The sequence below is a fragment of the Podarcis erhardii genome (assembly GCF_964252035.2).
Source record: "Podarcis erhardii genome assembly, chromosome: 5".
In the NCBI taxonomy this organism is placed as follows: Eukaryota; Metazoa; Chordata; class Lepidosauria; order Squamata; family Lacertidae; genus Podarcis; species Podarcis erhardii.
In genome coordinates, this window is record NC_138509.1 from 58,962,253 (window position 1) to 58,978,022 (window position 15,770).

Sequence of the window (15,770 nt, forward strand, 5' to 3'; positions counted from 1 at the left end):
TACACTGCATACATCATTGGAAAGTCCTTCCTTGTGTCTGACTTTTTTGTATTGCAAAGCATGGGATGGGAAGCTGGCCCGAACCCATGGGGTGGGGAAGCTGTGGCCTGCCTGCCCGATGTTCCAGGCTATAAATTCCACTATCCCCAGTTACTGGCCATGCTAGGTGGGGCTGACTGGAGTTAAGAGTCTAAAAACATCTGAAGGACCACATATTCTCTACCCCTTTACCACCTGCAGAAAAACATTCCTGATCCTTTTATAGCCTTTAGGAGAAAGAATCATGCATTTCATCCTGTTAGCTTGGATGGCCCTGCTCAAAGTGATATTTAAAACAACATATACCCTTTCTTCGCCTTAATGTGTTAGTATTCACTTCTATTTTGGTAATATAAAATCTGTACAGTTAAAAGAAAAAACAAGTTGCCCAACCTCTGCACCAAGTATGAAGCTGATTGTGCACAAGACCTTCTTCTTGCCTTGAGAGAGCTATTATAGCTAGGCACCCAAATGGGCAGACTTCAGGTTGTTCAACAGGGGTATGTGAGTACATATAGGCAGAAGACTGTTTAAACATAATGCAGCCTTAGTTCCTGTTGTCTTTTGGAATTACCAGGACTGTGTATGTCCCCACACTCCATCTCATAACTTTTTTGAACACTTAGTTTTTCAAAGGACTGACCTCCTGTATAATAACACTATGGTAACTACTCCCCAGTCAACATGATCACACCTACAGAGTGAAAGAGCATTATACTTGCCCTGCCCCGCCCCATGATTATTCTTTGTATAGGATAGAATGACCACCCTCACAACTAGGTGGGCGAAGAGAACTTATGAAGACAGCTAGTCTTGCAGAAAGTGAGACTTTCTAAGGCTGTCACTGTAGACGGTGCTTTTGGTGCAAACCCAGACCCTTAATAATCCATTCCTCAACCCCAACACTTGATCCTCAGATTTAGAAGAGGCAATTGACACACTGGCATAATTAGGAAATCCACTTCAAGATGTGACTCTACCTGACCTTAAAAGGCAGCTAGACAAACTCATGAGGGACAGCCCTGCCTCCAGCTACTTACATGAAGGTGCCACATAGTTTTCATGCAGCTGGGGCAGCCTTCCTCCAAATACAAATTACTGAGTGGGGGCCAACAAGAAAGTTGTTACCTTCATGCAGCTTCCTTGTGGACTTCTCAGAAGCATCTGATTATGCAAAATACAGTGCTGAACTAGAGACATTGGTGCAATTTAAGCAATTACTACTTGCATTCACAAAGCGCTTTCATAGAGGGGACTGTATAATAAGCTTTATTAAATATGACCAGGTACATTCAGTCTGTAGTGTTTGTGCTTTGTCATAGCCGGATGTGGTCAAGTCTGAGAACCAGAACAGGTAGCGCTTGAAAGAGGAGGGTTGGTTTCAAGTTTCGCCACCATTTTTGCCAGTGTGAAGCACAGAGGATATTATATGAAAACATTTTACTATGAGAGAAGTGCATCTTCCATACGAACCCCCCTTGGGTTCAGGCTACTCCTGTTCCGTATAGTGACATTTAACTACAACTGTTGCCATCAGGTTCAGTTGCTCACCGGCGGAGCTGGTGCAGATAGTCTGCAGTTCCCATTCCACTTTTTTTCTTCCTGTAGTGGGAAGCAGTGTAGTGGCTGGTTTGATCAGCTACATCTATCTCCTTATCGCTGTTGCTGCAGCCATCATCATCAGCACATGATGTGGTGCGGTCTTCAATCCTATAGGAGAACAAAGGCACCCATTAAGAAATGGAGTAGTATGTTATCTCTTCTGGAGAAGTAAGCAATATGTACAGGCAATAAGAAGAGAATTGCCATGGTGTCTTTCTACAAGTAAAGGAGGAAATAATTTACAGGTGTGGCTACTCTTGCACCTGAAAGTTCTCTTGCTAGTTTGTGAAAAGCACACTTGCTCTCCTTTTCCTCTAGATCAGCAGTAGCAAAACTGACGTGCCCAATTCTCAGCCCCAGCCATATGAGCAACGATCAGAGGTGATGAAAGCTATACAGTGGTACCTCGGGTTACATATGCTTCAGGTTACAGACTCCACTAACCCAGAAATAGTACCTTGGGTTAAGAACTTTGCTTCAGGATGAGAACAGAAATCATGCGGCGGCAGCAGGAGGCCCCATTAGCTAAAGTGGTGCTTCAGGTTAAGAACAGTTTCAGGTTAAGAACCGACCTCCAGAATGAATTAAGTACTTAACCCGAGGTACCACTGTAGTCTAGCAACATCTGGTTGGCCACAGGTTCCCAAACCCTGCTGATCTAGCTGTCTTTGTATCTATCCTCCATGCTTGTATCCTCCAATTTAAAATTCTCTTCAAAGGGAGAATAAATTGTGTGAACTGTACAAATAATGCAAATGAATTACATTTACATGTTTACTTACTCTGCATACATAAATTCTGCTTCTGTTAATGATGAGTAGAGGCCAGGAACTAGAGAAAGCTTTGCCCTTCAGGTTTCTGAAACTTCACATTACTCACATACTTTTGCATCTACATTTTCAGCTGTAACAGCTACAACTTGCGTAAGCTGAAAGCTGAGGTTGGTAAGAGGCTAAACTCTGTACCTGTCAGCAGATTCTGTTTACATGCAATGCCTGAGTACAATACAAAGCACATTTGCTCCAGTTTTGAACACACTGCAATATAACCAATGAACACATTTTTAAGCAAAGGATGCTTTAAGCCGTGGCTTTATTAAGAGACCACTGTTGATGACATATGGCCATAACTATTTTACATCTGCACAACAGCAGTAGGAGCAGGTAACACTAGTTACTTAGGAAGAGTTCTGAGGCCGAGGCTGCATTCACACTATAAAATGGAATCATAGTGCTTTAAATGTAAACAGTCATGTCTTCCCCCCAAACTGCACTTTACTAAGGATGCTGAGAGTTGTAAGGAAGTCCCTGTGTTCCCCCCCCAGAGCAGTTTAACAAGCAATCCCTTGTCACAGGGAACTCCTGAGAACTATAGTTCTGTAAAGGGAACAAGGACCTCTAACAACTCTCAGCATCCTTAAACTACAACTCCCAGAATTCTTTGGTGGAAGCCATGACTGTTTAATAGAACTTTATGGTGTGAATGTGACCTGACTTGAGGTACAGCAGCTGGCCAAAAGTATACAAACCAGCAATTTATAGAATACATCTGTAGGTAGGAAGTTACTGGTTTTAGGTAGAGATCTACTGCTTACTCCAGGAGTTGAGAACCTGAAGTCCTCCAGATGTTGCTGAAGAAAACCCGTTATCTCTTATCATTGGCCATGCTAACAAGACAAATGAAAGTTAAGACTCCAATGAGATTTGAAGGGCCATCGCTGGCCTACAACCTGCTGTTGGAGAAACAGCAGGTGAGAGGGGATCTTTGTGGCTTTATTGTTAGATGGTGATGGATTGTTAGATGGTTAGATGTAAGAGCTGTAGAAGCAGGGTGGCATGAACATGGAGACCATACCGTAGGCGGCTGAAGTGTTGGAGCTCTAGGAGTCTGGTGGCACCACTCATTTCTGAAGGAGGTCTCAGGTGTGATCTCAGCCTCAGCTTTCTCTGCCTCCTTCGGAGCTGTAGCAAGGCGTGAGCAATGCACCGGCTCCCTGCACATTCCCAGACTAGCTGGGCCCTCTCCTCGGCTTGGGCATCCCCACTACTGTGGAAGAGGCGGCGCAACTGCAACAGCCCCACCCCCTGAAAGATGTTGGCAGATGCTCTCTTGCGAGGGCAGGCTTTGGGGGTCTGATGCTGTGGCAAGTCACAGGCAATGGAGGCTGGGGTACCCATGATGCTAGGGTCCCTCCACTCTGTAGCTGAAGGTGGCTCTGTGAAAGAGAGAGGAAATAGGGTGAAACAGCAGAATGACTAATCCTGCCAGCCATCGCTACTCCCCTGCCACCCTCAACTTCACCTATGCCTGCCTAGCTGAGAGCAGATGTGTAAGACACATCCTTTCCACAGCCATGCCTCAAGGCATCCATCCTTCTTGCCAACCCAACTTATCTGCCACCACCTCCTACAGAATAAAACTGGTTCTTTCCCCACTGAAGGAATTGGGATTCATATTCTGCAGCTGACTCCTGGCCCTTGGGGATGTGCAGGCCATCAGAAAGAGCACCTCCATTTTCCTAAGCAAGCCTCTGAGCTCCCCCAACACCATCCAGATGGTGTTGTTAATTCTCTGGCAGCAGTGTATTAAGCCAGGCCTCTGCTTGCTCAGTACAGGTGTGCTCAAGTTGGGAGGAGCTACATACCAGAAAACAGCGCCGGGCTAAAAGCCGGTTTGCATGCACGGAAATTCCACAGAAGCTGGGATGAGTGCCAGGGTGGGGCCATATGGGGCAACAGCTCACATTCTTGCACTCAAGCAAAAGGGCTGGCATTTGTCTTCTCCCAGCAGCCTCCCATGCTTTGATGTCTCTTATGGTAGAGAAAGCCTAGGGACAGCAGTTAATTCCCAAAGAGAGCCTGATGACCCACTTGCCCAAATATGAGCTACAGGTTAACTCTGGAAAGCTTAGACGATGCAAGCTAACCCGGCAGTGTCCACTCCTCACAGCTGGAGCCTCGCTCGCCAGCTCGCCAGATGATCCCAATGAATCATGGTGTTCAAGCCATGAGATGGGCACGCGGGAGCCGAAGAGACGAGCCAATACGTCAGTTCCCGGGAGCTAAGGGTGCACTTTTATATCGCTCCGAAAATGGCATTATACATACGCAGCATGCATATTTGTCCCTCAGCCCGGTTGCTGTGCAGGAACCGATATAATTTGGGACTGGATGGAAAGAGAGAGCTGATGTTGACTTGAACCACGGGGAGACGCAAAATTGAATCTCCGTGCTCAGCAAGGAGATCTGCGTGACAACGGGCCAGGGTCTCAGCCTATGCTACCTTACCGAGATGTTGGGAGGATAACTCCCAAGTATGCACCCCTCAGCTCGTTTGCATTACAGTATTATTATCATCCCCAAATAATAATTCACGCGGGGCTCTGGGAGATCTAGGGCACGTTACACTGTCCATCTAACCTTCCCCACAGAGTCATTCTGAACTTCTTCGAGCAAAAGCATGATGTCAAGGGAACAAAAAGGAGCCCAGCAAAAAATTATTCTGGTTTGTGCTGCCCCGAGATACTGGCAAGGATTGTTCCCTCTCCAGCCGAGCGAGGAACCACGTCCCTTCCCCCACTCGGGGGAATCTGGCATTTTACAGTAACAGATCGAGGCCGATGCCCAGACCTGAGTGGATTCGGGCTCCTCGGACAGGTAAGTCACAGACCTGGCGGCTGCTGTCGTCCTTGAGGCCACGGGTCTCTCGAAGGCTCCTGGAGACCCGCCAGGGCGGGCGGTTCCCCTGCTCTCGCCTTGCCTCTCCCCAAGCCGATTCCCGTCATTCGCAGGCTCACGCGGCGAAGATTCCTTTGTCCATTGAAGAGCGCAGGCAACCTGCATCTCAGCCAATCGGCTTCATCTGCCTCTTAACTCCAAGGTTCTAAATCCGAACTCCGAAGTTAACCAAGGCAGCCAATCGGGTGGGGAGGAGGCGGGGCTCTGCTGTCCCTGCTGGTAACGCGTGGCAGGCGGCGTTCTTGACGTCACTGGGAAGGGCGTTAGCCTGCAAGGAGAAAGAGGGGCGTTGCTTTTTCCTGCTGTGGTTGACTGACAGGGACGGCGGGTTGTGTTTGTGTGTTTTGTCCGCAGGCACAGAGGCGTCTGCCTTTCCTTAGTCTGAACCTAATTCCAGCAAAGAGTTAATTGGCCCTCTGAGAAACCCGATCGTGCCATGTCACCGGCGTGGAGGCTTAATCTCCATCCTCTCCTCTCCCCAGCCCTACTTTATTTTCTGCTTGTTTTCCTTCAGTGGCTCGCGCCGAATTCTCTCTTTGCAAATAAAGGGTCAGAGCGGAGTATCTGGTTCTGGCAGGGCAGGGAGTGGAGGTCCGCAGGGGAGCGAAGCACGATCGGCCTCTCTGACAGCAACCTGAAAAATAGGACTTGCTGCTGGAAAGGATCGCTAGCCTGACCCCGTAACGTCTGGCTTCTCGGACCACTTCGGCAACCTGCTCGCCTTTGCCTGTCAGGGCAATTACGGGCCTGTCTGGCAAGGCAGCAGGAGAGAAAGGGTTTGGAGCGTGCCCATGGGTGTAGCCAGGATTTTTGTTGGGGGGGGGAAGAACCTAAGTTAGCTAGGTATTTTTATTGATGGGGGGGGGGAGCTGCTCCTCCCTGGCCCCCCGGCCACGCCCTTCAACGTGCCTATTCCGCTCTACTGAGCCACGCAAAGTAGTCGCAGCCAGACACGTGCTAAGGGTCGACGTGGAGGGAAGGCGCGGGCTCCCCAGCCAGCTCCTGCTGCGTGCCAGGAAGCCAGAACCCTCAGGCATGAATTTTTGCCGCCGTGTTCTCTGGGAAGTATGTAGAAAGATGCCATGAGATTTGACTTGCCCTTTGATCCCCAAGAAGACGCACACTGAGATGTAATTTTGCAAACTTGCCATAGAGAAAGAAAGGATCAGGGTTAAAGGAATGCCCTATTTTTATTTAGACCTCTGCACCCCTTTCCAGGGACAGTCGCATCCACTCAGGATACAATGTCACATGGGAAAATTGCACAAGTGTGTATCTTGCTGTAGTTCCAAGCCGAAGAATGCGTCAGCACAAGCAAGAGCTTCCAAATGTGCAATAGTGGAAAAAAGACATATTTAAATGAATTTTTAAAAAACAAATGAGTTCAATGTAAACTTTTTTTTCTGGAGAATACCATGTGAGAAGTGGTGCCGTGAAACTTAAAATCCTGCATGTCACACAGAAATCATTGCCTGCAGCATCTTATGAAAGTCAAGAGACCCACTAAGATCAAAATTAGAGTGATTTCAAGAATGGATCCTTTATATGCGAGTTGACAACCTTCCTTTTGGAACATTCAACCCTGCTAGAGGACAAGCTGGTTTGAACCTGTTTAGGAGAGGTCTTGACTTATTGATTCATTCATGTACAGTACAACGTATCTTGGTCACCTATTCATCCTGTCCTCTAGGCAGCTCACAGCAGTTTTAAAATAAAGTCATGTCTCTAAAGACAAAGAGTGAAGTTTACAGGCACAGGCACCAGATAAGGAAACAGCTTATCCATTTAAAGTCTCCTAAGTTTTTTATTTTTATATTCACAAGTTAAATCAGAAGTGTGGAAAGAAATAACTGGTTTTTTCCTCTGCCTCTTTAGAACATAGAAAGAAAATTGACCTGAGTTCTGTCATCCAAGATGAGAGCAGACTGGAGTTTGTTTGCACCATCTAGTGGCGCCGGCCAGGACCTGGTCTACCAGAAGAGTCAATACAATGCAAAGTTTTGAGGCTGCATACGTGCCATATACTTTGAGCACTTTACCCCCTTCTGAATCCTGGGAACTGTGGCTGAGAATGGGAACTAAGGATCCTGAGAATTGTAGCTCTGTGAGGGGCAAACTATAGTTCCCAATCACCTTATGGGGGGGGGGGAGAGGAAATGTGCTTTAAATGTATGATGTGCTTTAAATGTATGATGCCTATGCAGCCAATGTGCCCAAACCCATCTCCTGCAAGGGAGAGGCAAAACTCTGTGCCTGCAGGGCCCACATGCTGAGGCAACCTTTCTGCTTAGGAAGAATTGTTGGCTGAAGCAGTACATAGTGTGTAGCTGAGGAAACTGTGATGCTAAAAGCAGCCAGCTTTAATGGGTGTTTTGAGAGCTCTCAGCTTGGGACTGCAGGGGCGTGAAGGAGAGAGGAGTGAGGAGTTAGCAGAAGGATGGAGAAAGAGAACCACCCAGAGAAGAGGAGGGGCAAGGGGGGAACAGGGAGGGACAGAGCCGGGAGGGAAGCTGAGAGGCCCCTGCACAGGAAAGTCCATTGAGCTGCAGATGTTTGGCAGCTGCAGACAGAGGAAGTGCCTGAGAGGGGGGTGAAGTTTGCTGGGCTCCAGAAGGCAGAACTGGACGGGACAGAAGCGCCTGGAGGCCGCAGTCTTGCAGCATGGCTCTTCCACCACCTCCGTCCTCCCCTCCACCGCCTTGCCCGCAGTCGAGAGAGACTCTGAGTCTGAACAGGCCCTTTTTGAGAAGTCTGCTGGGAGTGCTGCGCATTGCCCAGCTGCTGACGGGGGCTGTCTGCTGGGTGACTTTAGCAGCGCACAAGTATGAAGGAGCCACCTACTTTGCGGTCTTTGCGGCGGTCCTGCTGTGGTTGCTCACCTTGGCACTCTTTGGGCTCAGCCTGCTGGGCCGCTGGTCTCTGGTGCCGGTGCTGGGGACCCGCTGGCTTATGACAAACCTAATGCACGATCTGTTGCTTGGGGTTATTCTCTCTGCAGCTGCTGCAGGCATCCTGAGCCAGAAGGCACAGAGTTTCAGCTACTGCAACCTGCCAGGCTACATGTGGCCCTGCAGTTACAAAGCCTACCTGACTGCTGCCGTCTTTGCAGGTATCACTGCCTTCTTTTACCTAATTTCAGGACTCTACTGCCTGGTACGACATTTCCAGGGGCACAAGGATATCTGAGAGATGCAAGAAGGTAGGCTGATGGGCAGGGATGGACAGACCCTTCTTCAACCAGATGGACAAGCCTTGTACACATATAGTCCCCACAGACTGCTCCTTGTTCCAGATTCATCGTTGCCTTCCTGATGGAGAGAAGAAAACTTCAATAGACTTTATTGGGAGAGGGGGAAATAATCCCCTATGTCCATGGTACTGATAGATGCTCTATACCCTTCATCAACGGATGGACGCATGCCTTCATGACCCAGAAGCTAGAAATGGTATATCCTTCAGATTAAACGTGGGAGCCAGATTGTGGGTCTTCCCCGTTTCTTTTCTTCCTTCACTTGGCAGGTGGGTCTCTGGGGGTCCAGAAAGGTTTGGCCTGGTCTATGATTCCAGAATATGTGGTTGACATAAGGTGCCCTAGAAGCCCTTGATCATTCAGTGTTATTCATAATCCTTATAGGAGCAGATTTAATTTAGTTTGTAGTGTTTGTCCATATGTTTTTATGCCATATACATAAGATCTCATCCTCTCACATTTAATTAATGTTTAGTAATACTGAATATCCACCCTTTAGGGTGCTCTGTTGGTATATTATTAATATTATCCCATTTCAGAAGTTATATAAGCATAAGCTTAGAAACCACCCCCAAAAGCTTCCATTGCATTCTTTTCTTCCTCCATAGCATTCTGTTTTTAATCAGATATTTATAAATGATGGTTCTTAGTAACTTTTTATTTTAGATATGACCCTGATGTGGACATTGTGACATATATAGCATAGCATAACTCCAGTAACCAGTTTTTACTTTTTAAAAATGGATGTGTTGAGGCTCATGTCTTTTGGATATTTGCACTCCCTAACCTGTATTTCCTAAATGTGGGGCATTGGCTTTGCTGATTAAAGCAAGAGGCACATTCTCTTTGCTTTTGCTCAAATGAAGTTTCTTTGTTCTTACTATTAGATATGTAAGCTAAATACTGACACCAACAATGGGATCCAGAGCTGAGCTCATGAGTCCATTTCTGAGGCCTGGCAATCCCTAGCTCAAATTACACACACTGTGACCATAAATGTCACTCTTGTAACTTCCTGAATTAATTAATGCTTCAGTTCCTTGAAATCTTCTTGAGCCATTGCCTCATATTTGAGCAAGCCACCCCACAAACCAATTGGTCATAAATAATAGGAAACATTGGAGAGTTCTGCAACAGGTTATGTAGTGATGGAACAAAAGAGGCCAGAGAGCAGGGCCCTCTCACAGAAATTGGAGGGAGGTGCTGGTCATCATCTGAGGCCAGGATTGGAATCCAGGTGGATCATAGATGTGAATCTACCCAGTGTGGCTCTATATGAGGTTGGGGCCAAACCTTGATATTTGGTATCTTTAGGAGGCAAGTACTTGGATATTACCATAGTTCTGTGACCTGCAAAGACTTCCTAAAGATACCCAAATTCAGGTTCCTGCTGAAGAAGACTAATAGTGTGTGTGTGAGAGAGAGCTACCAGATTCCAGACTGTTCTTAGCCCCTTTTATGGCAGGGTCTGTATCCTCCTGCTCCTACCATATTCCAGAGAAGGAGGCATATTTTATTCTGCATGAAACATCAAGATAAAGAGAACCCCAGGGTAAAAATTTGCAGACAGGCACTGCAGCTGAATGGTCGACCATGGAGGAAATGTAATTACTGCAAAAGCTGGCTCTGGGCCGGAAAAGGGGAGGAAAATATTCCTATGGCAACTGTGAAGAGAAACAGTTACATCACATGGAAGACTTCTAACAGGGTCAGGGTGCAGAGTGCCCGAATTCCCCGTGCTTAGCAGGGAAACAGGATCCAGTGCTGTCAGGTACTACTCCCGCATGTCTCATGACTTTACATGAAATATAAGAATGTGACAGCACTAACCATACAAACCTTGGAACTAGGATCAACCCCCAGTTGCTACCATGTAAACTGAAGGTTTCATCATGCTCACGGATTGTCACACATTGGATTTCACCACCGCTGGATTTCTGTCTCTGAAATATAGAAGTGCCTTGGATAAGAGACCCCTGCACCCCTTTGACTTCTACTGTTTGTGCTAAACTCCCAGAGCAGCTACCACAGCTATCTTTTGCTAAGATGCTACATCTAATGTGCCTATATATCCCTACCTTTTTTCAAATGGTAGGAATAGGATCATTCTTGTTGGAGCCTCTTTTCCCTGTGATAAATGGACCCTATTCCAGCAACACCAAATGAAAAAGCCCACTTCAACCATGCTTAAGAAATCATATATCAGAGTGGACCGCAGGAGTTTCCAAAAAAACCCTGGCCTCCAACCTCTGGACATTCCTGACTTTCTTCCTTCTATTCTACATGTAATAAAAACCTTGCTCCCCAGCTGTTTTCATCTTCATTAATGTACTCTGCCAAGGGTATTTACTGAACATTTATTTACTTGCACAGAGATTACACAGAGGTTATACATTTCCAAATTTGTTTGTAGGAAGGTCACGACAATGAGCATCCTATCTGTTTTGGTTGCATGGAAATTATGTGTGGTATTCAATGAAGTTTTATGCGGAGTAGACCCATTGGAATTAATGGACCTACTTTTCCATGTTCATTAATTTTATTGGGTCTACTCTGAGTAAAACTTAAATAACACCCTGTATGTCTTCTCATCAGTCATCATCTCACACTTTTTAATGCATTTTCCTGTTGCTTTCCCAGCCATAGAAGTGTTGTTTTTTAAAGTGAATTTGTTGTGCCAGGTCCCTTTAATTGCACAAACCTAAATTTATGGTGTGTATTTTTCTCCAAAATAGTGAGACCAATGCTTTATCTAGCTCAGCACTCAATCTGACAAAAGTGGCTAATGAATACCATAGGGACATTCATAAACAAAGCATAACTGTGATACCCATCACCTATTTTATGGCTCCCTGCAGCATCAGAATAGAAAAGATCCCCTGTTTCTTCCCCCTTTTCCTATTCTCTCTCTCTGGATTTGAAGGTTGTAGGTTTTTCTCCTGGGCCAGACCCTTTTTACTTCTCACTGCTGATCCTTGCTCACTCAACCTTACACCTATCACATGCCCTGCCCTTTGACTGTGTGTTCCAGGCACCACAAGATACCAATTTCATTGTCACCAACCCAGCTATGTGTGTGTGTGTGTTTTAAGAAAGCCGTCAGAGCAAACCTGGAGATGTGCTGCAGTGTATTTCACAACTCTCTTGCTACTAATTTACTCAGAGATATTGATTTTCTTATCTCTGTTACTCCATTTTAAGCAAGCAAAGGGCAATTATTCCATTGATGCTGTGCTATCGTCATCTATCAAGATGACGTCAGGGACCTTTTGAATATGCAATGGTCACATAATATGTAAGTTATAGGTACAGTACCAGGGCCCTGGCTGCTAGCCAGTCATGAACATGGAAGGTTATTCTATGTATCTAAAGCAGGGATGTGTGGACAGATGTTGTTGGACTTGTGTCCCATCAGTGCCAGCCAAAGTATGGCTGATGGTCAGGGTTGATAGCTTGGTAGTTCAGCAACAGCCACAGCTTCTCCAGCCTTGATCTAAAGGGTTGCTAAAGTATGTGGTTTCCTACAAATTCAGGGCATTCATTACTCTTGAAATGATTTATTTTAAGTAGGCGGAAGTTTGGAATCCCTATCTCACTCCCTATCTTCCACTCAATCTGAACCCTATCTCTCAACTCAAATCAAGCCTTATCTCTCATCTCAAATCAAGCCCTGTCTAACTCTCTCCCTCAGAAACTGCTCCTTTTATTCTCCCTCCAAAGTGCTGCTCCTCTCCCCTCTGTGGCTAGCTGACTCTGTGGCTAGCTGTCAATCAGCAAGAGGCTCCAGCACTCTGGTGGAATTTCTGAGGGACTGCATCACCAGACTCTGGTCTGGCTCTGCTGTCCGTCACAGAGAGGAACAGCTTCCTGGAGCCACATTGAGGCATTATTTGGTTCCATCCTCCAGTTGCTATATTGGGATATGAGACTGGACAAGCAGATAATGGAACAGCAGCCCTGGTTTGGATTATCTATCCACTTCACAGTCAGCCATCATGTCTGGCAAAAGGTGCTCTCTATATAGGGAGTTCTCTGAATCACACCAGCCTATGCTGCTGCAGCGGCAGAAGTCCATGATGTAAGACCCCTCATCATCTCAAAACAAGCACAAGCTGGTTATGAGCCAATATGAGGTTTAAATCCTGGCCCTTCCAGGAATCCACAAACCCGTAATGACTCTGCTGATGACCTGCCAGCCAGTTTAAAGAAGAATGGGGAATTTTTGAATTTGAGAATAGAGAAGCAGGGCAGCCTGTGAGTCAAAACAGACAGAGAATGAGTAGTCCTAAATACAGGGCACTGTATCTCCCTCAGCTGTTTGATACTCAAGAGGTCATTGCATCCCTTTTGGGGGCAGATAGAGGGAAACACTGAGAGGTGAAGGGGTATAAGGCAGGAAAGGTGTTGGCTGTTTATTGGATCAATTTTTGGGGCGGTGTCTACAATTGTTTTTGGAAGAAGAAGAAGAAGAGTTTGGATTTGATATCCCGCCTTTCACTCCCCTTCAGGAGTCTCAAAGCGGCTAACATTCTCCTTTCTCTTCCTCCCCCACAACAAACACTCTGTGAGGTGAGTGGGGCTGAGAGACTTCAAAGAAGTGTGACTAACCCAAGGTTATCCAGCAGCTGCATGTGGAGGAGCGGAGACGCGAACCCGGTTCCCCAGATTATGAGACTACCGCTCTTAACCACTACACCACACTGGTGTAGTGAGCCTTAGAGATGCTTTAGAGAGCCTTAGAGATCAGGTTTCTGGAGTCAAAGTCATTCTCTGAATAAAATTCTGTGAACACTGGAACAAGAGGTTGCAGTCAGGGTAACAGCCTTATTAAAGAAATCACTCAATTGTCAGCCACCAAGGTTGTATCCACAATCCTCTATACAGTACTCCCAGTAGTAAAGCAGAAAACAAAACAGTAACACAAAGAGTAACACAAAACAGAAACCAAAGGTAGCACAGCAACAGCAATTCATCAATCACAGCATTGTGCACCAATGCCTCACATTACTCACACATGGAAGGCACCAATCAACACATGACAATGGCAGAACAATTTCATGGCATTGCTCTAATCATTGTACACTCCCACTACTTATACAACACCTTAGTCGTCCACTAGGTTGCTGCTACCTCATCAGGTACTGTGGCACAATTAAGAGGAGTGTAGAGTCAAATACATACAGCCACAAGCTTCAGACTCCCCCCCCCCCCAGAGCAGTTTGCATCCTACTCACAGTGTAGCCTGACAACAGTAACCCATCTTTTGCTAGGCAAACAGACAGGCCCAGACATGGAAAGGCTGACATTCCGATCCCAACAGTCAGCCAGTTCCCTGGTCAATTCAGTAGGAAGCATGCATTGAGAACCCACAGGCGCCCCAGGAAAAGGGATTTCAGTCTCACAGACAGCAAATTGCTCCCACCTAGAGAATCATCAGAACATTTAGTGGATGGTTATTTGGTGAAAGAAAGAATGGGAAATTATAGTATAGTATAATAAGATATAATAAGATAAGATGAAGGATTGGTTGGAATATTTATATGAATTAGAATACAAAGAGGGGAATTATAGTATGTTAAGATAAATTATTGGGATTAAAATAAAGCTGGAAGGATTTGCTGGAATATCTAATTGAATTAGAATACAAAAATGGGAGGTGTAGGGAAGTCAAGAAAATAAGTGAATGTAAGTAAGTGAGATAAAGGTTTGACTTGTTTTTTTATTTCTTTTTCTCTTTTTTATTTTTTTGGTTTTTGGATGTGTATTGTTTTTCTTTTTTCTTCTTCATTTTTGACTGCTCTTTTTTCTTTTTTCCCCCTTTTTTTCTGTAGCCTTTAAAATCTTAATAAAAAATTATTTATTTTTTTAAAAAAAGAGAATCATCAGAACACTCTGGATAGCATAGTTGGAAGAGGAGAAGCCAGGACTCATGGTGTTGTGTTTGGGAACCATAGCGCGACTCCCAAACAACATGGGTTTCTCATGTGTAAGTTCAAACCCTGGACAAAGTATCTCAACTCTTAAGTGCCACCTTTTAAATGCCTGCTGATTTTTTTTTATTCTCCCAGGCCTATGCAGGCAATTAATAATACACCTTTCAACAAAGGTTAACTTTTGTCTCTTGTTAACTTGTTAAAATGGTTTTTATTGTTTAGTTTTACGTTTTATTGCATCTTCTAAGATAGTGCATGCCACCCCTGGTATTATATGTAACATTAGTACAAATAACCACAATGAGTTTATTTCTTTCATTTAAAAAAATGCTACCCAATTAATCAGGGGCACATTTTAACTGATTACTGCATTTTTATAAGTTAAACTAACTAATCTACCAAACCTGGCAGCATTAGTGTGATGCTCTTCTGATGGTAAACACACCCACTGCTACTGAAAACTGGCTATGTTACAAGGTAAGCTGGCAATCCAATCCCTGATTCTGACACCCATTATACACCAAGCTTGTTCTTCCAAGAGCTGCCACCTACCTACCTACCTACCTACCTACCTACCTACCTATGGGAAGTGCCAACTGGCTAAAGCCCAGATCCAACTCCTTTTCCAAGCACTTCAAAACTTGTGCCTGTGCTGATCAGTTCCTGTTGCTAGACAGCAAGAACATTTTCCACACAAAGCAACAAGTTTGCTTCAGATCAATAACATTCCTTAGCCACACAGCACATTAGTTCAACTGTGACAAAACATATTCATACTCCAAATGTAAAGTGCTTAGAACCAGTTCCCTCAAAGAACAGGAGTTCCTAGGTTCGATACAAAAAAGTGAAACCAGCTTTAAATTTGTGGTGCAGGCATATTTTGCTTCTCTTCTAATTGCACAAGGAAGCCTGAGAAGCCCCACCCCAAACCACTGGAAATCCTTCTGAGATTTCACCAGACTTGTTTTCAAGCCTACTTTGTGAACTTCAAGTCTAAAATGTCCTTTTTACAATGGCCATTGTGCTCCTCAAGATGCTAAATTCTACAGTCAAAGCCATTTCTGTACTTGTGCAATGTAATCATGCAGTAACACATGCTCATAAATGTCTGCCTCTAGTTTAATAGTAGAGCCATGTTGGATAAATGCACACAGTGAATACAAAACCAAAAAGCACTGTGGGGAAAAAGCAGTAGCAGACTGGCATTAG

General features: G+C 45.3%; 2 protein-coding genes across 2 annotated transcripts; one reads left to right on the plus strand and one right to left on the minus strand.

The window, feature by feature from the left end:
• Positions 1–1,292: 1,292 nt before the first annotated feature.
• AVPI1 (arginine vasopressin induced 1) lies at positions 1,293–5,535 on the minus strand. Its single transcript, XM_081863893.1, has 3 exons — positions 5,311–5,535; positions 3,496–3,856; positions 1,293–1,749 (listed from the first exon to the last, which is right to left on the minus strand). The coding sequence occupies exons 1-3, from the start codon at positions 5,423–5,425 to the stop codon at positions 1,587–1,589; spliced, it is 639 nt and encodes a 212-aa protein (XP_081720019.1). The 5' UTR covers positions 5,426–5,535; the 3' UTR covers positions 1,293–1,586.
• Positions 5,536–7,265: 1,730 nt separating this feature from the next.
• Positions 7,266–10,935, plus strand: MARVELD1 (MARVEL domain containing 1). The gene has a single exon (XM_081863900.1). The coding sequence runs from the start codon at positions 8,040–8,042 to the stop codon at positions 8,562–8,564; it is 525 nt and encodes a 174-aa protein (XP_081720026.1). The 5' UTR covers positions 7,266–8,039; the 3' UTR covers positions 8,565–10,935.
• Positions 10,936–15,770: the final 4,835 nt, after the last annotated feature.